Source organism: Zootoca vivipara, chromosome 1 (genome assembly GCF_963506605.1).
Source record: "Zootoca vivipara chromosome 1, rZooViv1.1, whole genome shotgun sequence".
NCBI lineage: Eukaryota > Metazoa > Chordata > Lepidosauria > Squamata > Lacertidae > Zootoca > Zootoca vivipara.
In genome coordinates this window covers 57,924-79,655 of record NC_083276.1, presented here as the reverse complement: position 1 = coordinate 79,655, position 21,732 = coordinate 57,924, and the positions used below count along the sequence as shown (strand labels likewise).

Below are 21,732 nucleotides of genomic sequence, written 5' to 3'. Positions count from 1 at the left end.
CTGCACTGCGTTCTACATGCTCTGTTGGGAAAGAGGGTCCTTTCCATTAGACTGTATTAGTTGTGGGCTTGCTAAAGAGGACACCACACCACACCATATATTGAAGGCTCCCTTGTAACACCTCCCTCCCTCACACACACACCCGCAAAGGGGGAAGCTTCTTGCTTGTTCATGTGGCATTGGCAATGTTGCTGCAACCTTCCTTTTTGGAGCTGAGAAACTTGGCACTTCAGACTCTTCACACACACAAACCCCACCATTAGATTTCTGCAGGGGGGGGGGAGAAACTAATTGCTCTGGTGAAATGCAATGTGTGTGATGAAGAGCAGCTTGTTAAAGGCTAGAAGGCAACAACTAGATTGAGGAGATGCAGCAGATACAGATGTCATAGGAAAAGATTATGAAAATAACTTTATTTTCCCTTAATCCAAAGTTCAACATTTTGCATATATCTCTCTTGCTCAATTGAAATGGCAGTCATACAAAAAAAAAGCCAGGAAACACTTCCAGTCAGCAGGTTTACCTTCCACAAATGCATTTTTAAGTTTTGAAGCAAAGTCTGCCTACCAGTTTAATCCAGTTACAACCCAGCAAATGTGTCCCCACTTCTGCACACGTCCTGGCATCGCAGTTCATTCAACCTGGCCTTTGGCTGTTGGCCTCCAGAATGAAGACACTCTGAGCCTTTGGGCATCTCTGCAAGGAGCATCTAGTGCCATGCTGTGGGGTGGCCTCCGCAGAGGGGCAATGCCACACCCAGGGGACACAGAGAAAGAAGCAATGATAAAGCAGCACAACACACCCACACCCAAGGGAGCTTGCACCCTAAGCCCATCTGCTTGGAAGTACTACCCAGAGGAAGGTTTTGAGTGAGGAACACTCTCCAAAAGGACACACCCTTGGGGTTGTATGTCTGCTGCTTCTGCACTTTTTGCAACAGATGCTCCTCCATCATAAGCAAACCCTGCAAGGAGGCTAAAGAGCAGCTTCCAACAAAACCCATGACCATGCAAGCACCAGTGGTAAAATCAGATCTCCCCCCCCCCCACTTCTGCTGTGTCAAAGTTGTCCTCACAAGAGGTCTACACTTAACGGCTGAGGTCCTCCAGAGCACGCACACACACACGCACACACACACACACACCCCTCCTCCATGGGGCAGATGTAGCAGCCATGAAAGCTGACCCTTCGGCTGTGGAGGATCACGCAACTTCCAAGGACGGTTTGTGCTGCCCTGAATAAGGCAGATCTGAGGCAGCCGGTAAGTTGCAGTTTCAGACCATGGAGCAGACACGACGGCTGGGGCAGCAGAGGCATCAAGTGGCGGCTGCCATGGCAGAGCTGGCCCCGCCTCCCCCGTGCTGGAGGCGCAGCTTCCCTGCTTTGGAGAGGAGGCGGCTGTCTCTTGCAGTCCTCGCCTCTGCCGGCTCAAAGGCGTAAGAGCCCAGAAAGAGGTTCGGGGGGAGGCTGCTGCCAAAGTAGAGCTTGCTGTTGGAGGCCACGGCCTGGTGCCTCATCAGCTCCAGGAAGGCAGGTGTCAGTTTCAGCTGCACAGGGCAGGTGGGGGGGGGGGGAGAGAGAGGGAGAACGAATGAGGCAAGGATTTCTGTGTCATGAGCATCCACAGCCATCCTTCCGAATAAGCAGGAGTTCTCCTTTTCCTGCTCCCAGAGGATGGCTCAGGATCCACCCCCAGCACACACAGGGGCAGCCAAGAGTCAACACTCACCTTGTTCGAGGCAGCTGCTCTCTGGGCCATGTAGAAGTTGGCGTCGGCCTTTGCCTTCTCTCGCGCCAGGAAAGCCGTGTCTGGGAAGGGACCAAGGAAGGCAGCTCAGGAGAAAGGAGTATCACCAGGGTGCCCCAGGGGGATACGGCCCTGGAAACCCACAGCAAAGCAACATCCCACTCAAGCACAGGCTGGTTTCTCACTGGTTCCACCCATGATGAAAATAATAAACAGCCCCAACCCCACGGTCCAGAGGATTCACCAGAGCAGAAAGCAGCCCCTTTTCTGCCTGCCTCCTCCCTGCCCACCTTGCCTTTGGGGACCTGGCTTACACTTTGGGCAAAAGGCTTTGGGGAGAAGATAAGACACACCCACCCGCCCCCCTTCTCACTCTCCATGAGGCACACGGCTTGTGCAGGCTCTGCAGATCTCTTTTTCTGGCTCAAGCAATCTGAGCCAATGAGCACAAGTGAATCTGGAGCAAAGGAGCCCCTGCCTTGGGCCACCCCCAGTGGCATCCACAGGGCATCAATGCTCAATTAAGGCCAGACACCCAGGCTGCACCTGGACTTGGCTTCTCAGTCCCCAGAAGACAGGCAAAGTCCCAGCGCTCTGCTTGGCTGCAGGCAAAATGCTTGTGGGTAACAGCCAGAGACACGGTGTTATTTGGCTCACAGCTTCTGCTTTGCAGGCAGGAAGGAGGTAGAGGTAAGGGCTGCACAGCTACCTTCAAGCTCAGAAATTTGCTTCTCCATCAAAGTCTCCATGACCCTCTGCTGGCAATGAATCTTTGCCACCTGAGCCACCTTCTCTGCTTCTGTGAGGAGAGAGCAGTCAGTCAAACACCAGCAGCCAGGGGCACCAATGCTCCAGAGCTGGGCAAAGCCAAGCCCCACTGCCGGTGCTCCAGGACTCCTGAGAGGAAATCCGTGGCAACAGCGCTCTAGCAACAGGCACCCAAGAGCCCCAAAGGGCCCGCAGGACTGGCCTGTGACACACCATCACTGGGACCTCACAGGCCAAGTCCTCTTCTCAGAAAGCCCCTGCTGGGCCTGGGGAAAGAAGGCATTCTGGCCTCTGCCAGAAGCGAAGCCGTGGTCGCCACAGGCTCCTCTCCAGAGTCTCTTGCTCCAGGCTGTCTTTGCAACCAGGTACTAGCAACTGTTTGCCATGTCAAGCAATAAGCTACACAGCTGCCACAGGATTCTCATTCTGCATTTGCCAGAAACTGATCTTTTATTGCAGCAGCCTTCACACTTCAGAACTCTCTGCCTAGTGACATCAGGCAGGTGCCTTCATCACTGTGGCCTTTTTGGCGCCTGCTAAGAATAGAGACACAGGTGGCGCTGTGGGTTAAACCACTGAGCCTAGGGCTTGCCGATCAGAAGGTCAGCGCTTCGAATCCCCACGATGGGGTGAGCTCCCGTTGCTTGGTCCCAGCTCCTGCACACCTAGCAGTTCGAAAGCACGTCAAAGTGCAAGTAGATAAATAGGTACCACTCCAAGCGGGAAGGTAAATGGTGTTTCCATATGCTGCTCTGGTTTACCAGAAGCGGCTTAGTCATGCTGGCCACATGACCTGGAAGCTGTACGCCAGCTCCCTCGGCCAATAATGCGAGATGAGTGCCGCAACCCCAGAGTCGGTCACAACTGGACCTAATGATCAGGGGTCCCTTTACCTTTAAGAATATTTTATTTAGACAAGCCTGCCCAAAAATGTAAGGTGTTTTATCCATTTTTAGCTTACTGCTAGTTTCAATTCTTAACTAACTGTTTTAAATAGCTGTTTTTAACTGCTTTTTCTGATTTTTTTCATTTTATGCTTTTAATAAACCACTTTAGGGTTTTTTAACAATCACATGGTATATAAATTGTATGGAGCAAATATGGTGCTATGGAGTTCTGTTTTTTAAGAGGCTTGAAATGCATTTTCCTGAAATGCTTTTTGGGTGTGTCTAGATCCAGCCAGAAGCCTAGAATCTAAGGTCATTGTGCCACACATGCCTCCCCCCTCCCATTTTCTGTCCCAAGGGAGGATAAGGGACTGGGGGGGGGAGACTCTCCCAAGGGAGCCCCAAAGGGAGTCTGGTTACCTATGACGGCCCTCTTCCTCTCCGTCTCGGCCTCCTTCTCCACCACTCTCTGCTTCTGGGTCGCTATCAGGAGCTTCGTCTTCTCTGCTTCCCTGAATGGCAAAACAGAAAAGGTCCCTCCCTGCTCCTCCTTGGTGTGGGGCCCCAGCCACCCTCCCCCCCCTGCCCTGGGGAGGAAGGGGCCCTGGGAGGGGGTGGCTGACCCCTCCTCTGCATCCCAAGGTGTTGCGCAATGCAGGAGCTTGGCTTTTAAATCCCCTCCAGCTTTTACCCTGCTCCAGACACACAGGTTTCCTTTTCCAGCACTGGATCTTGGCCCTTCCCTTCACTTGACAGAATGTTTTCTCATTCAGATACATGGCGGGTGTGGGGGGGAAACCCACAAAATAAACATTTGCAATTCAGATTGGCACCAGCCACCTACTTCTCCATATGCCAGAATCAAAACTCCACCCCCACCCCCCGAATAACCATCTCTCTCTTCACATGCCCACCCCTCCGCCATAGAAGGGCCAGACCTGAGCAATCTCAGGCATAGCCCAGAGCAATCCAGCAACAGCCTTGGTTGCTCCTTTCCTCTTTGCAGGGGGCCTGGCAAGCAGAGACACTCGGCTCTGATTCTCCTGGCAACTGCAGGGCAGCCCAGCCTGAAAGCCCTGAGAAGGAAACATCAAGCAAAGCCGCCTGAGAGGCGCTTCTCCCACCCTGGCCTTTGCATCAGCTGCACAGAATGGAGAGACCTCTGAGAAAATGGTGGGCACAAATCCACAGGAGGGGGCTGTCCATGTCTACGAAACCACGCTGTGGTTTGCCAAACAGAGGAGATGCCTCAGGAGAGCAGGGGCTGAGGAGCCCAAGGGGGGTGGAAACTGGTGGCATTCAGGTCCAGTCTGCCTGCCAGGGCTTCCCAGAAGAGGAGTTTGATTGCTCCCCCCATGGGAATTCTGAAATGCTGGCCTAGAGCCCCTCCCTGGCCCTGCACTTTGGCCTGACCCTTCTCTGATCCTCTCAGCAAATACTCACACAAGTTCAAAATCTCTTCGGATGGCTTCTGGGATCTTGGGCTTCGTCACACGCACTGCCTGCACACACACAAAAGCCAGCAGACCTCATAAGACTGCAGCAGGCCCCCCCAAGTGCAAGCTCCTCTGCTGCAAAGAAAGGAAGTGGCCCCCTGCATCTGGGCCCATCCTGCTAGACTGGACCCCCCCCCCCGCCAGCAATATGGCAAGTATCCGTTTTCGACCGAGGGAAGCTCTCCCTCCTCAAACTGCATCCCCAAGCAGAGAAGTGGACTAGTCCTAAATCCACCAAGAACCAGAAAAGGGAAAAACCAAAGCTAAAAAGGGGAGGTGGGCACTACCTGGATGGTGAGACCTGGAGCCATGGCATTCAGATCCTGCTGCAGGGCCAGCTTCAGATTTTCATCGATTTGATCTAGGTTTTTTTTTTGGGGGGGGGGGGAGATGAAAGGGAGCATCAGCCAAAGAAAGTCAGGAGTCCCAGCATTTCTCCAGCTGCCTCTGTGCTGCCTCACTGACCAGCCACAATGGCTTCAGGTCAGAGATGCTCCCAGTCTCACCTGGAAACGCTGCCAGGACTTGACCCACAGAAATTCTGCATGCACCGCAGATGTTGCACCACTGAACCACATGCCAACCACAGGCAAGAGTCAACGAAGACACCAGACTGCCCTGCCAACTGCCCAGCTGTGGACAGGCCCTAAGGCAACCCAGTCAAAGATTCCCAAAAGCAAGAGTAGCTGGCAAAATATCAGGATGCCATAATAAATATTGTTCTCACTACCAAAAGTAATTCTGTGGTGCTTAATGTGAAGCAGAATACTTGAAACTCAGACTGGGAGCTCTGTGGGTGTCTCTACACAATGCCCAGCTGCCAGCTGCATCTCTCTCCTAAAAAATATTATTCCTCCTTCAGAAATCCTAAATTCCCCAAGCACTCCATCCCAGTCTGGTCATGCAGCCTCTTACCCCGCCTGCTGGACATCTAAGGAAGCAGGGGTGCAGATTCTGAAATTGGGGCAGGTCCAACAACACAAAGGGCTCCTGCATTCCTCCTGATATCCAGCACCTCAGGATGACCAGGAAGACCCAGCTCTACCTCTCCTTCAAATTAGAAAGTGAGGGTGGTAAAGGTCCTGTATGAGTGTCTCAATGCAGTTGGCGGATGGATGGCGGTTAACAGTTTGAGGTTGAATCCTGACAAGACAGAAGTACTGTTTTGGGGGGACGGGGCGGGCTGGTGTGGAGGATTTCCTGGTCCTGAATGGGGTAACTGTGCCCCTGAAGGACCAGGTGCACAGCCTGGGAGTCATTTTGGACTCACAGCTGTCCATGGAGGTGCAGGTCAGTTCTGTGTCCAGGGCAGATGTCTACCAGCTGCATCTGGTACACAGGCTGAGACCCTCCCTGCCCGCAGACTGTCTCACCAGAGTGGTGCATGCTCTGGTTATCTCCCGCTTGGACTACTGCAATGTGCTCTATGTGGGGCTACCTTTGGAAACTACAACTAATCCAGATTGCGGCAGCTAGACTGGTGACTGGGAGTGGCTGCCAAGACCACATAACACCGGTTTTGAAAGACCTACATTGGCTCCCAGTATGTTTTCGAGCACAATTCAAAGTGTTGGTGCTGACCTTTAAAACCCTAAACGGCCTCAGCCCAGTATACCTGAAGGAGCGTCTCCACCCCATCGTTCAGCCCGGACACGGAGGTCCTCCTCGAAGGATCTTCTGCTGGTTCCCTCACTGCAAGAAGCGAAGTTACAGGGAGCCAGGCAGAGGACCTTCTTCCCTCCCTGTGGAACACCCTCCCTTCAGGTGTCAATGAAATAAAGAACTATCTGATTTTTAGAAGACACCTGAAGGCAGCCCTGTTAAGGGAAATTTTTAAGGATTGTTGTTTTTATTATTTTTTAGATATGCTGTAAGCTGCCCAGAGTGGCTGGGGAAACCCAACCAGATGGGTGGTGTATATATGAGAAAATATCATCATCATCATCATCTTTATCAGGTGAGAGCTGGAGGACAAAGTCCTGACCCAGCAAGAACCTCTGCAGGCTTCCTCTTCCATGCAGTCCCAGAAGAGGAGGGATGGAACTGTATAAACATCCTTGCTCTATTTCCAATCCACTGGATGTGCTTTGGGGAAACGGTACCAGCAAAAGCAAGTCCCCCGTCACCTGCTTACCAAAGAGCTCAATGTAGACCTCCTGGAGGGTGTGGGCACTGCAGAACTGGTTGAGCTCATGATGGACTTTGTTGAAAATGAGGGTCTTGTCATAATCTGCAGTGTAGTTCTTCACAACATCGTAAACTAAGAAAAGGAACAGCAGAGTGTCACCGGAAAGGCACTCTGAAGCCATTGGTGCTCTCTCACCTGTGGCAAATTCAAGATGCTGGTGCTCAGCGTTTCCTGAACACAAATGAGCTGAATTAATCACAATTTCTAGCTAACAATTGAATACAACTTGTACCAGTAAGTATAAAAGGTTGTTCACACATTTGAAGCCAGATCCTAGCTATATTTACTCAGAAGGAAGTCCAACTGGTTTCAGTGTGATTTACTTGCAAGAAAGTGTGCTTAAGGCTGCAGCCACAAAAAGATGGCAGTGGCCTAATGAGCAGATGTCCTAATTTTTACTCAGCAGTTCCAAAGTGAGAAGCTCTAATGAAAACATTACAATGTGGTGTTACAGGAGACTGATAAGATTTTTCCTCCTATGTTAACTGCAACTGAAGGCTTCTATAAAGAAGTCCACCTTTACAAGTCCAGGGAGGAGCAGCTCCCAACATCGTGCAAAGGCTCACAGGGACTGTGGTGAGAGCCAGGCCACAGTGGGAGTCAGTCTCTGCTTTTTCCTTAAAGCCCAGCTGCAAAGCTTCTTCAGAGCTCACCCTCTGCCATCCCCACCCCCAGAAGCCCTGTCCTGTGCTCCTTTTCCAGCTGGTGCCCTTCCGGGCCCCACTTCCCTTCTCTTCCCCCTCCTCCTGCCGCCTCAACCACCCCACCCCACCTCACCCCCTGCAAGAACAGCTCTGTCCACTGCCTCCCCTGTAGGTGCCCAAGGAGAGTCTCTCTCTCTCTCTGTCTGCTCAGCATGCCCCAGACAAACACGCCTTTGACTCTGACAGATTCAGAAGCAATTTAGCCTTTTTGGCTGGACCAAAATCAGTTCCTTCAGAGGGTGGTAAGTCTTGCTCATGCCAGTCACCAATAACTACACTGCAGAGCATCAGCTTCCGGACCCCCGCCCCTGGCCGTTTCCCATCAACCTAGCAATCCTTACTGAGCCAACATCAAAAGTCAGGAACAGTCAACAGGAAACCCTCCTTTTCAGCAACATGAGCTCCTCCAATTTCCCTCTGGAAGCCCCTTTTCATGCCCACCAACCCTCCACCTCCCTCAGCTCTCTCTGCTGGGGAGCCCACCCTCCTCTGTCTCCGAGGGGCTCTGCTTCTCTCCTTCCTCCAGGATTTGCTTTCAGGCACAGGAAAAGGAGCCATACCTGCATGTGGAGCCAACATGTTCACCACCTCTATCCGATCAATGTAGATCATGACTCCTCCACTGAAAGGAAAAAAGGTGGAAGATAAGCTACGCCACCCCTTGGGGCAAACTCAGTTTTCTGGAGCCTTTCTCTACACTGAGAGGGAGAGAGGCAGAGACAGTGTGCACAGAGTTTAACTGCAAGAGAGCTGGGGGTGGGCAGGGGGCTGGTCTAGGCAGCTTTCTGCTCTCATCTCAGGGTCAGAACCAGGAGACCCCAGATGACCTTTGGCCCTCAACAACGGGCACAGGAGTGAGTGGCACAAACCGTTTGCCCACCTGGGCTACTGCACCAGCAGCAATTCCCTCCACAACACAAACTCCCACCAGAGCCAATGAAGACAACAGCCTTCGCGGTTCCTCATAGCCTGTGTCACGGAGCGGGTGGCAATGAAGCCGCCGGCCGAGTGACCTGGAACAGATGCAGGTCCCACGGTTATTGCACTGCTATCGGCACAGACTGAAAGTTAGCCTACACCTCTACTGAGCAACATGCAAGAGAAAATGAAGAGGAAGCAACACGGGACTCTAGAGGCAGCCCTAGCTCCCTTCTTTGCCTTCACACTGCTACAACTGAAAGATAACTGGGTACCCTGGCTGTGTCCAGCAGCTGCCAAGAGCCAGACTGGGGTCCCCGCCAAACACCTGACTAGCCCCACCCAGGCAAGAGAAAGGCCAGCAGCCCCACAGGAGAGCATCTTTCCCAAGATGAGCCTGTTGGCTACTTGCAGCTTCCATGAAGCAAACTGCCTTTGAGCCCTTTGGTTCCGTAAGAGATTCCTGGCAGAATCCTGCCCAACACATCTCACTGAGCAACCAAGAAGCAGAGCGAATGACAGGTGCTGGGTGCTTCCTGCCCAGAAAAGCAGCTCAGGCTCCATCACACCCAGCCTAAGGCGCTCCTCCCTGCCCAGCCTTGGACGCAGCAAGAGCCATAAAAAGGGCGACCCACCTGGTTCCGCAAGGCACGTTCTTCACTTCGTCTGTTTGTAGCGTTGTCTGAAACAGAAGAGAGACTGAGCAACCCCGGGAGGGCGGAGGGTCCCTGCGAACCCCAGAAGCAGCAGCAGCAGCAGGGCTCCGGGAAAGTCCCGCCTGTTCCTCCCCGGCAGGAACCCCCCGCGGGTTAGCAGAGGCCCCTTTTCCTGCCTGGCAGCTGGCAGGGCAGCGGCTGCCAGTCAAAGCTTATACACCCACCCACCCACCCACCCCGGGGAGATACAGACCTGGACGGCTCTGGGCGTGGTGACGAAGGGCAGCATGAGGTGGTAGCCAGGGCCGCTGAGGGTGGCTAGCAGCGCCCCGCCCCTGGGGGGAAAGAGAGGGGGCTGAGCGGACAGGCCGGAGGGGGGCCGGGGGGAGTCCCGGGGGGTTTCCCATCCCCCCTCACCTGTAATAGACGGCCAGGTGCCCCTCCTGCACTTGGTGGACGGAGGCGCCGAGCAAGAGGAGCAGCGCCGCCGCCGCCCCGGCCAGACTCGCCCCGGCGCCGGCCCAGCGGGGAGGTCGGGCGGGAAGGGAGCGCGGCGCCGGAGGAGCCGGGCCGGGCCAGCGACGGGCGTCCCCCTCCCCGGCCAAGCCTCTGCTGCTCCCGCCGCCGCCGCCGCCGGACATGGCGCTTCCTTCCTTCCTTCCTTCGCTCTTTCTCTCTCGGGGCGCCGCATGCGCAGAAGCGCCTCCCCCGCCGCCGCCTCTCGCTCCTGTTTCCCGGGGGGGGGGGTGCCGGAGGACTTTAGGCAACGCACCGCCCGCCTGAACCGGAAGTGTTCTCGCGTCGCCCCTTCTGCCGGAAAGAGGAAGCGCGAGGGAGAGCGATGGCGCCCGGAGGAGCCCTGAGAGTGTGAGCCCGAGACAGGCCGAGCGAGTCTCCCCTCCCCTCCCCTCCCCTCCTCCTCCTCCTCGGGGGGCTCCCGACCAAGGCCTCCTCCGCCCGCGCGGCGGCTGAAGTGCCATGGGCAGGAGGCCAGCCTTCCTTCCCGACCCCACCTGACGCCCCCTTCTCTCTCTCTCCCCTCCAGGCTGGTCTGCGGGGACGTGGAGGGTCGCCTGGGCTCCCTGTACAGCCGCGTCCAGGCGGTGCAGAGCAAGAGCGGCCCCTTCGACGTAAGGGCGCCTCTTCCCCTCTACTCCTCAGCGGCGGGGCGCCGAGTCTCCCCTTCGGGCCTCCTTCCTGAACGTCTCCCCTTGGCCTTCTCTTGCAGCTCCTCTTGTGCGTGGGGAACTTCTTTGGCTCGGCCCAAGACCCAGAATGGGAGCAATACCAGACAGGAGCCAAGAAAGGTAGGGCGAGGTCGCAGGAGAGAGGAGAACTGGGAGCTGATACAAAGCTGGAAATGAATGAACTGCAGCTAAAATCTTATGTTCATTTGTCACATGGTCTAGTCCTCATCTGTAGACTGCAGAAAACAAAGCCATGTTTCCCCTGCCCGCCCCCCTAATATTCTTATGAGGGTCCCTTCTCCAGTCTTCAGAGAGTGGCTGGAAGTGGGGAGACAGAAAAGGGTCTTCCTTCAACTCTGTAGCTGAAATCTTATGCACACTCCTGCACCTAGAGCTCAGAAACTGCTCATGCTAATGAAATTCCCTGTCACAAAATGCACCCAGAACAATGGGCATTCTCCAAGTGAAGGACCCCTTTCCATGTAGGAAGCTCACTCTCTTGTGAAAGCTTCTTCTAGCCTACACCACAGTGCCCAGTCATATCTTCTTCAAAAGCCAGCACTTTCTCTGAAATGAATTGTCTGTGGAGAAAGAAATAATAATAATAATAATAATAATAATTTATCATTTATACCCCGTTACCCCGTCCATCTGGCTGAGTTTCCCCAGCCACTCTGGGTGGCTTCCCACAAAAGATTAAAAATGCAAAAGATTAAAAACTTCCCTAAACAGGGCTGCCTTCAGATGTCTTCAAAACGCCAGATAGTTGTTTACTTCTTTGGCATCTGATGGGAGAGCGTTCCACAGGGCGGGCGCCACCATCGAGAAATAACAGCCCTGCAAAGTTCAGCTCATTTGGGCCATGGTGACTTTGTCTCCCTCAGCTCCTATACAGACATACGTCTTGGGTGCCAACAACAGTGAAACAGCACAATGTTTTCCAGATGCCAGTGGATGCGAACTAGCGGAGAACATCACTTACCTGGGTAACTTTATGCTTATTGTTTATTGTTGTTGTTTGTTGTTTAGTCGTTTAGTCGTGTCTGACTCTTCGTGACCCCATGGACCATAGCACGCCATGGGGTTTATTACATTTATTTAAAAGGAAGGGGGGAAATGTCTGAGAGTAGCTTATTAAAAAAATACAGAGAGATAAATCAGTCAAAAGCCAGATTTAAAATTATGTACCATGTTGTTGTTGTTTAGTTGTGTCCGACTCTTCGTGACCCCATGGACTAGAGCATGCCAGGCACTCCTGTCTTGCACTGCCTCCCACAGTTTGGTCAGACTCATGTTGGTAGCTTCAAGAACATTGTCCAACCATCTCGTCCTCTGTCATCCCCTTCTTCTTGTGCCCTCCATCTTTCCCAGCATCAGGGTCTTTTCCAGGGAGTCTTCTCTTCTCATGAGGTGGCCAAAGTATTGGAGCCTCAGCTTTAAGATCTGTCCTTCCAGTGAGCACTCAGAGCTGATTTCCTTCAGAATGGATAGGTTTGATCTTCTTGCAGTCCACGGGACTCTCAAGAGTCTCCTCCAGCACCATAATTCAAAAGCATCAATTCTTCGGCGATCAGCCGTCTTGATGGGCCAGCTGTCACTTCCATACATCACTACTGGGAAAACCATAGCTTTAACTATACGGACCTTTGTTGGCAAGGTGATGTCTCTGCTTTTTGAGATGCTGTCTAGGTTTGTCATTGCTTTTCTCCCAAGAAGCAGGCGTCTTTTAATTTCGTGACTGCTGTCACCATCTGCAGTGACCATGGAACCCAAGAAAGTAAAATCTCTAAAGTAAAAACCATATAGAATCCTAAAACTGCTCATCCCAACAATCCAATAAAAAGGACGATCCCTCCCTATGCCCACTAAAAGATGAGCGCCACAATAGAGGTGAAGAACCACCAAAGCCCAGGCAAATAGAAAGGTTTCAGGCTTGCACCTAAAAGCTGCTGAGGGGAGGAGGAGCTGACTGCTCTTGGGACTCAGACATGGTTTGGGTCCTGATTTAGGGCTCTGAGGGAACCATATTTTGTATTTCCTTCAAACCAGAAGGGTGTGGATTTTATCCGCTCCCCACCATAAATTGTTTCTTTTTCCAAATGGGAAGTTACTGTGCCAAACGAGAATTCTCACTTGGGTCCTTCCTTGCTGGGGTCTGGGCTTGGGAGCAGGGCTGCCACCTGGCCCTTCTTTGGTGGAGAACAAAGATTTTTGATCTTCAGCCTTCTTGTTTGGAGGAGAGGGGTGGTGTCCCTCTGACCTCTCTCAATGCCTCCACAAAGGTGATGGTGTGGGGCTCCCCAAGGTTTCTTCCCCTGTTCTCTCAGCCCCCACCCCACTCCATGCCAAGCTACCTGACCCATGAATTGAATGGGGCATAACTACACAGGCATCTGCCAGGCTCTACCAGAGGCTGGGAAAAGATGGGGGATTTTTACTGGCCAGGGGAAAGTTCTTTCCAGCACAAGGCAGAGAGGCTCCTTCCCTGTCTCTTGAACAAATCAGAATTCTAGCATATACACCCAACTAGGAGCTCTCTGGCTCTCCCTGTAGAATTAATTGTGTTCAGTCTTCAGGCACGTTGCTGGTGTGTCAAAGGGTTTCATCCTGACTGTTGTGTTCTGTGCTGTGCATGTAGGACGTAAAGGGGTCTTCAGCGGAGCCTCTGGGCTGCAGATTGCCTACCTCAGTGGAACAGAGTCCACAGGGGGGGAACCAACTCCAGCCCACTGCTTCAGCACCAAGGATGTGACTGATCTTAAAACCTCCCTGCTGTCCACCTCTAAGTTCAAAGGCGTAGACATCTTGCTGACATCGTCTTGGCCAAAGGGAGTAGAAATCTTTGGAAATAGCCCTGTAAGTATCCAGTTTGGGGTGGAAGGGGCTTGTGTGTTCTCTTCCATAGAAATCCACATTCTGGTTGCAACCAGAACGTCTTATTGTGGTGGTGGTGATGGTGATTGTAAATCTGTGCTTGAAATTATACACCACTTTTGAAAAGCAGGAACAGTAAGGAATACCACAAAAATATGTGGCGATGCAATACTGAACCCAGAGGATGGCAGTAGATAAATGTGGCTCAACGTTGGAAGAAAATAAATGTTGACTATAAGAGTGGGATGTAGGCATAATAAATAAATTTTGCAGTGACAATAAAGTAACAGGAAATAGCCCAACCCTTTCTAAAATGGACAAAAATGCATAACAGTACTGTATATCCAAAACTGTGGTAAACAGTTATCATCTCCAAAAAGTTTAAAATGGGGAGTGGAAACCAAATGCTGTCATTGTTTCAAAAGTCTGAGAGAAGAAGAAAGTCTCCATTTAATTGAGAGCCGAAAGGCCAGATGTGCTTCTGGCGGGAGACCCTTCTCAGGCCTGGAGCCTGCCATGGGGAAGCCACCAGACACCAGCTTGAGATCAGACAAAGGGGGGTGCAGTGCGAGGCCCCCTTCAGAGACCTCCACAGGTGAGCCGTTTACTATGGAAGCCAGACGGCCTTTCAGCAGCCTGGGCCCAGATGTGGAGGGGGCTGTCTGGAGGGAGAGGCTTTCTAGGAAGCAGGTTTACTTTCCTCAAGACAATCCTTTCCTTCTGCAGTTCCCAAACATGGGCAGAGGGGGACTTTCTTTCTTCAGACTGCTAACAAACCCACAGTAATGTGAAACAAAATGTGTGTGTTTGTGTTTTAAATAGGGTGACATAGACACTAAGAAATGTGGCTCTGGCCTGGTGTCTTTACTAGCTGCGAGTCTGAAGCCAAGGTACCATTTTGCTGCCCTGCAAAAGGTCTATTACGAAAGACTTCCCTACAGGTATGCAGAGCCTGGGATAGCAGTTTGCTGACTGGCTGGTGTGTCTGTGTTGATGCAATCCCATGCATTAGGCCAGGGGGGAATATTGTTTATTATTACCTGTATTATTTATATAATAAATATTGCTGTGCATAAGTGGCCTCTTGAAATTCTCCAAGCAATCTCTTTGCATTGAGTCCTCTTGGAGAGGCAGATCAGGAATCTGCTTGCTACCCTGATATTTCAGGATTTTATAGAATTCCAAATTTGTTCTGCATTGATGGTTCCACCTGTAGCCCATCTCGTGCCCCTCCCATAACTGGAAAGTGGCGCTGTGAAGCAGGACACCTTTCAGCGTGAGAGTTTTGAAATCTCCTTTCCTTGAGGCTTTCAGTGTGTGACTTGCTGAGCTTCTCTGGAAGAAGCTGAACTCTGTTCCTGCTGGAAATGGCCTCGCTCTTCTCTTCTGCAGGAACCACGCAGTTCTCCAGGAGGCAGCCCAGCATGTCAGCAGGTTCATTGCCTTGGCTGGGGTGGGCAATTCCAACAAGAGGAAGGTACAGAGAGTTCCAGGGACCTTCCTGTCTCCTCTGATGAGAATCATCAAAGTAATCACCATTTCATTGATGGAAACAAGTCAGTTGTTTGTGTTTCTCCTCACTTTCTTTGCTGTTTGCTTCCTCCAGTATCTCTACGCCTTCAGCATCCTCCCAATGAGCTCCATGGAGCCTATAGAGCTGGTCAAGCAGCCACAAGATGTGACGGAGAACCCCTATCGAAGGCCTGGGGGCGGCAAGAGCTGTGCCCACCTGCTGCCAAACGAAAAGGTACTGGGGGCAGGGGCTGCACATATGCATTTCCAGCAGAGCCCCCCCCCCTTTGCCTCTGCATTGGGATTGTCTTCACACACTTTAATTGACTTATCACTAGTGTGTTTCCTGCCCCAAGAGGAAGGTGGGATATAAATCTGGCACGTTTAAGAACATGTAAGGAGAGCCCAGTGGCAGGAGGGCCCTGAATGGACCAAAGGGGGCCCATTCAGTCCCACATCCTGTTCCTCTCTTGATGGCCAGCCAAGTGTCCACTACGGGGAGCCCACAAGTGGCACGCCAGCCACTTGCGATGCCCAGCATTTGGGATCGGGAGGGTTGGCTGTTTCTGGCCGGCCGGGTGATAGGCACATGGGGAGGGAGGTTGGGGAGCTGGTGGCTTCAGCAGCCAGGGAATGGTCAGTGGAAGGGGCCATTCCCTTTTCTGCATCCAGAAGATCCTTGCCAGAATTCACTTCATGCACATCAGGACTGCCCCTCCCCCCCTCAGCATCCCCCAAAAAACAGCTAGGGGGGGCGGGGGATTGTGCCACCTAGGGAGCTGAGATCCTTTCTCAGACACAACCTTCATCCTGGCACAACACGTGAGTTCCACTGATCCTCCCTCTGCACTGCACAAGAGTTGAATTTGGATCATCTCCCAAGTTTCCTCTGAAAGAAACTCCCAGCAGGCTGCTTGTATGGCCCTGCTGTGCCCTGTCTGTTCATCCTGCTGCTCAATATTTTGGGGCTCCCCAGTCCCACTTTGCAGCTCTTTCAGAAAAGAGTTTTGCTCCTCGGTTCCAGAGGAAGGATTGCCAGGCCTCAAGACACATGGAAGCAGCCCTGCTCCAGTCTGCTCTCCAGATGGTGGCTTGATAGCAGCCCTTCTCCTTTCCTCTGCAGGAGGAGCTGGCTCCCCAGTTCTTCTTTGACTTAAGCAGCAAGCCAAAAGGAAGGAAGCGCCGCCCAGAAGGTGGGGAGGGGCAGCAGCCCAAGCGTGCCCCCAACAAGCCCCGTGAGTACCAGGCCCAAGCCTCTCTCCATGGACTGGCAGCCCCTCAGCCAGATGGGGGGCAGAGGGTGAACTTCCCCCTTCAGGCCAGGAATTGGATTTGCCTTTTGTGGGGTTGCTTCCGCACTTCTTCATGGAGACCCTGACTGGGCGGCAGGCAAAGAACATAGCCACTTAAGGGGGAGGCTCTAGACTTGCTACTCACTTGTTGCAACACAGTACAAAACATAAAGGTAATTGCGCTACAACATTAAAGAGCACACACACGCAGTGGAGGCAGCAGCAAGCAACCTTGCTGGGGAAAGGACTCTGCAGATGTAGAGCCACAGCAAGAAAGGCCCTTCTCTTGCACCACCCTCCCAGTCTCCCTCAGGGGGTCTACCAGGTCTCCTTTGTGGGAGAGGGGCTCCAGAAGATAACAGGGTCCTAATAATAATAATAATAATAATAATAATAATAATAATAATAATAATTTCTTATTTATACCCTGCCCATCTGCTGGGATTGTCCAGCCACTCTGGGCGGCTACGAACAGGATAATAATAATAATAATACTTGTTAACTAGTGAGTCCAGCCAGTAGTGGTACGATAGCATCTTTATTCATGGCAGCAAGTAAGTAAAAGACACACACAAAGCCCAGCCCTGCTGCTATATATAGGCACTTGGCCTAGCCTAGCCAACCCAGGTGAAGCTAATTAAAAGCTATCACTACCTCCCATTAACTAGTTACAGGTAGGTAGCCGTGTTGGTCTGGATCGAAGTAAAATAAAAAAAATTCCTTCAGTAGCACCTTAAAGACCAACTAAGTTTTTATTTTGGTATGAGCTTTCGTGTGCATGCACACTTCTTCAGATACAGTGAAATGGAAGTTTCCAGGCACTTATGTAGAGAAGGGGTGGGGAGGGGTGGGGATGGGGAGGGGGGATCACTCAGAAGGGTGGTGGAAATGGGTGATTGACTGACTGATAGCTGTTGATGACCGCAAACGACTGCAAATGGTTTTGCATGAAAAAGCAAGGGTTGAGATGGCTGAAGATCGCTTATCATGTATAATGAGATAAGAATCCGATATCTCTGTTCAAACCAGGTCCCTCCATGGTTTTGAGCTTGGTGATAAGTTGCAATTCAGCAACTTCTCTTTCCAGTCTATTTCTGAAATTCTTTTGTAGTAAGACAGCTACTTTGAGATCTTGTATAGAATGTCCTGGGAGATTGAAGTGTTCTCCTACTGGTTTTTCTGTCTTCTGGTTCCTGATGTCAGATTTATGTCCATTTATCCTTTGGCGTAGGGTTTGGCCTGTTTGTCCAATATAGAGAGCTGAAGGGCACTGTTGGCATTTGATGGCATACACAATGTTAGAGGATGAGCAATTAAATAGTCCTGAGATGGTATGTTGGATGTTGTTGGGGCCAGTAATGGTGTTGTCCGGGTGTATGTGGCAGCAAAGTTGGCATCTGGGTTTATTGCAGGCTCTGGTACCAGTGTCCATGTTAAGTCTGGTGGTTGTATTATTGTGGGTGAGGAGTTGTTTAAGATTGGGTGGCTGTCTGTAGGCAATGAAAGGTCTTCCTCCCAGAGCTTGAGAAAGGGAGCTGTCATTGTCCAGGAGAGGCTGTAGATCTCTGATGATGCGTTGAAGGCTCATACCAAAATAAAAACTTAGTTGGTCTTTAAGGTGCTACTGAAGGAATTTTTTTTATTTCCCATTAACTAGTTCCTGGCTGCTCTGCTCCTGTCCTGTGCTTGCAATTCAATACATAATAATAACAACAACAATAATAAGAATATGTGATAAAACATTAGGGCTAATCCCTAATTCGCAAAGAGCTTCCTAGGTCAAAACCAGCCCTTTGAATGAGGCTTGGAAGTGCCCAATCAGCCAGCAGAGCTGCAAGAGGATTCACGTTATAGGATCTGCTTGCCTCCAACCTGTCAACTGTCAAGCAGCTGCACAAATTCAGCCTTCCAAGCCGCTTCCAAGGGCAGCCCCCCATGAAGCACATTGCAGTAGCCCAGCCTTGAGGTTGCCAAGTTCCGTCTGCCCAGAGGGTCCCCGTTGGGCCACTATCCTATGCTGAGAGAAAGGAGTTGTCTGTGGCTGGTTGGTGAAAGAGTCCTCCCACCTTGGATGGGCTTTTGATCCTCAAGGGGGGTGGGCTCCCTTGCTCAAGTCATCTTGAGCCCCCTTGTAGCACATGCCTGTTCTCTGCTTGTGGGGTCACCCCTGAGATCCCCATTGTGCTTGGGGAGAAGCAGTGGCCATGCCTTGGGGGCCCAGGTGCAAGAAGCGAGGGAATGTCCGCTTCCCCACATGAGTCCAGCACAGCCTTGGCCTGCAGGAAGGTCTTTCTGGAGGCCTGGCCCACCAAGTTGCCTGGAGAAAACCGTGCTCTTGCTGTGCCTCCTGCTGGCCATCCTGTGATGTGTGAGTGTTTGTGTCTCTCCCCCTTCCACCTGCCTGTTTAAGCCCTGCCAACGGCCGCCTGCTGGTTTTGCCTTGCTAGCCCAGAAGTTGAGAAGCATTTGGTGGTGAGCATCGGCACTCACGTGAGTTCCTCTTTCTGCCTTGGTCCCTTTTGGAGCTTGCTGGGCATTGTGTGGGTCTGAGATGGGCTCACAGCTGAGGACAGGAGCATGACTGAGATGCAGCGAGGCTGGCCATGACCTGGCCTCCTGGAGGGGACGCTGCTGGAAAGTCTGGCAGGGAGGCTTGGTTCCCCCTTAAAGGGCTTCCCGTGGTTTTCTGTCCCGACCCTGGATGCTCTTGAGCTGCTCTTTGGTATCTCTCAGTGTGCAAGGAAGCAGCAGTTGATCCGGGGAAACCTCAGTATGACCCCAGGGAGAGCCCCCACCCCACCCCGCCACCTGGGCTGCTTCAGCTTTGGCCCGGCTGGTGTTGCTGCCGGAGTTAGGGGGTGGGGCGCTCACCCTTTGTGTTCCTTCCTCTGCACCTGGTTCTGCTGCAGTGCTACCTGGCCCTGGCCAAAGGGGGCTTGACTCCAGACCATGTCCTCATCTTGCCTATTGGGCACTGTCAGTCGATGGTAGACCTGGCGTCAGAGGTGGTGGAAGAAGTAGAGCAGTACAAGTCTGCCCTGAAAAGGTTCTTCGGGGCCAGAGGGAAGAGATTTGTGGCCTTTGAGAGGAACTACCGCAGTCAGCACCTCCAGCTCCAGGTGAGAGGGCTCTGGGTTCCTAGAATCATAGAGTTGGAAGAGACCACAAGAGCCATCCCGTCCAACCCCCTGCCAAGCCTGCCAAGGGTTAGTCGCTCGGGAACAGCCGAGGGATGGCTGTGGGCGTAAGAACAGTGGGGTGCTCCTCCTTCCCTTCCTTCTGGGGAGCAGGTGGTAGTTGCTGCTGGGCTCTCAGAGTCTGGGTGGCTGTTGTGGCAGTTCTGCGTAGCCGGCCAGAGACAGTGTCTGAGCGGCGTCTGGCTGTCACAGAGAGTGTGGAGGAGGCCAGAGAGTGGAGGGCTTCTGGAGGGTGCAGAGTCCCTGGCTGCTCCTGCTCACCTCCTACAGCTACAGGAAAGCTTTCCTTTCCTTCTTTTCTCTAATTTCATAAGTTTAAGCCTGCAGGAGAGGCTCTCTGCCTTTCACCATGATGACAAGCTGTACTGAGGGACGCCCCGTGGGCCCCTGTGATGGTACTCTCAGCTTGCTTTGTAGTTCTGCTCTTAAGCTGCGATGCACCATGCAAACTCCTCTGTGCTGTGATTCTCATCCCCCAGGTGGTTCCTGTTCCCCTGAACTGCTGCACTACGGAAGACATCAAGGAGGCCTTCATCGTCCAGGCGGAGGAGCAGCGAATCGAGTTGCTGGAGATCCCAGAGCACTCGGCTCTCAAGCAGGTAGAAGGAGCACACCAGGGTCTCCTGGGGCCACAAGGTCCATTTCCTCTGTAGCAAGGCTGGATCTCCCCCTCCTTGGAGCAACCCCTGTGGGTGGGCCATGCTCAGAGATGGCTGGTGGCTGTGTGGAGCCACCTTCTCATGCAAAATTCATCTGGATGGCCAGGAATCAGAAATGCAGGGTTGGAAGGGACTTCCAGGGTCATCTGGTCCAGGAATCACAGCTAATCCAGGGGACCTCAGTCCCCAGTCCTTCCTTTGCCACCTGCTCCATAGTCACTGACTGCAAAGTGGCTCACCTAACCTGGAGCCGTTTCTGCCTCTCTCCCCATCAGCCGAGGGGGACACTCAGAAGGAAGTAGGCCTATAGCAGGGCCCTTTGGGGGGGGGAGGCAGGTGTAATCTTGCTTGGCAGGGAGTTGGACTGGATGGCCCTTGTGGTCTCTTCCAACTCTATGATTCTATGATAATCAGAGGAAGGCCTGAGAGTCAGGCAGGCCCTGCAGCAGCTGCTGCTGACAGATTCCTGAATGGGAGTCCTCTTGGCTGCCCCTTCTAGGCTGTGTGAAGACTCCTCTTCAGTGGCCGTTGAGGCATCTGCCCAGACCATCTGTGTCTTGGGCCAGACCACAGGGCCACTTTCAGGGGGGGTGAGGGAGTATTGGCCTCTCTATCACTCCGTGGCTGCTTTAAGGGTCTCCAGATTTCCTGGGTCCTGCTGCAGCAATGAATAATAATAATACAGTGGTACCTCAGTTTTCGAATGTAATCCATTCCGGAAGACCGTTCGACTTCCAAAAGGTTCGAAAACCGGAGCTGCAAGTTGGCTGCAAGTGGGCAGGGTCCTACCTTACCCCTGGCGTGTTTGCTGCCTTTGGGCCAACGGACAGGATAAACTTAGCAAATAACTTATTGAAACCTCTTCCAAGGCTGGGACAAGCATCTCCAGCTCAGCCTGGGGTTGGCAAGGCAAGAAGGAGGCTGCTCTGGTGTTCTGTCCACTCTGAGCCTTGGGGTCCCAGCAGGCTTTGGGTTTTGTCTTTCATATAGGAAATGCTGCCCCAGAGATGTTCTGAGGCTTTGGGTTTTGTCTTTCAGATAGTCCAGCCAGGGACGCCTTATTTCTATGTGGAGCTCGATAACGGGGAGAAGCTCTTCCACCGTATTAGGAAGAGCTTTCCCCTCCAGTTTGGAAGGTTTGTCAATTGTCGTCACCCCCCCCCCCCAATAGCAGGGGCTCTGAACATGCTGGGTGGTTGCTGAGCACTAGGATTCTCTTGGTCAGAGAATCCTAGAATTGTAGAGTCGGAAGAGATCCCAGCTGTCACCCAGCCCAGCCCCCTGCAATGCGGGAATCTCAACTGAAACCATCCAGCCTCTGCTTGGAAACCTCCAGTATCTCTGCCCCTTCAACCTCCCCCAGCAGAAGATGCCCCAATCAGGAATGGTTTGGGGAGGGGGCGGGAAGCCAACTGCTCTGTGGACCTGGTGGGGTTGGGGGCGCTTGGAGAGAGCAGGCCGGGCTGACGCTTTCCTGGGTGTCCTCTCTCTCCCCTCAGGGAGGTCCTGGCCAGCGAAGCCATCCTGGGCATGCCTGGGCGGGCAGACTGGAGGAGCTGCCAGGCGGGGCAAGAGGAAGAAGCCACGGCAGCCCAAGACTTCCGCCAGGCCTTTGAGCCCTTTGACCTCGTCCAGGAAGATTAAGGG

General features: G+C 52.7%; 3 protein-coding genes across 5 annotated transcripts in view; 2 read left to right on the top strand and 1 right to left on the bottom strand.

Moving 5' to 3' along the window:
- LOC118097689 (zinc finger protein 883-like) overlaps positions 1-21,732 on the top strand; it is a 290,445-nt gene that overhangs the window by 210,890 nt on the left and 57,823 nt on the right. The gene's annotated exons all lie outside the window — the stretch shown is intronic.
- Positions 394-10,020, bottom strand: LOC118096356 (erlin-1). The gene is made up of 11 exons (XM_035138118.2): positions 9,782-10,020; positions 9,618-9,699; positions 9,344-9,390; positions 8,351-8,412; positions 7,033-7,158; positions 5,186-5,259; positions 4,846-4,904; positions 3,823-3,914; positions 2,457-2,546; positions 1,730-1,809; positions 394-1,547 (listed from the first exon to the last, which is right to left on the bottom strand). Exons 1-11 carry the CDS (start codon positions 10,003-10,005, stop codon positions 1,317-1,319), a joined length of 1,167 nt encoding a protein of 388 aa, XP_034994009.2. The 5' UTR covers positions 10,006-10,020; the 3' UTR covers positions 394-1,316.
- CWF19L1 (CWF19 like cell cycle control factor 1) lies at positions 10,151-21,729 on the top strand. Of its 3 annotated transcripts, XM_035138672.2 has the most exons (14): positions 10,163-10,231; positions 10,410-10,494; positions 10,593-10,671; positions 11,436-11,537; positions 13,190-13,407; positions 14,248-14,366; positions 14,818-14,902; positions 15,032-15,172; positions 16,061-16,172; positions 18,640-18,719; positions 19,139-19,348; positions 19,906-20,025; positions 21,124-21,221; positions 21,585-21,729. In XM_035138672.2, the coding sequence occupies exons 1-14, from the start codon at positions 10,206-10,208 to the stop codon at positions 21,727-21,729; spliced, it is 1,620 nt and encodes a 539-aa protein (XP_034994563.1). In that variant the 5' UTR covers positions 10,163-10,205. The 3 variants fall into 3 exon arrangements, with proteins under 3 accessions (XP_034994269.1, XP_034994563.1, XP_034994391.1); XM_035138378.2 differs by having other exon boundaries at positions 10,151-10,231; positions 14,818-15,172; XM_035138500.2 differs by having other exon boundaries at positions 11,496-11,537; positions 14,818-15,172.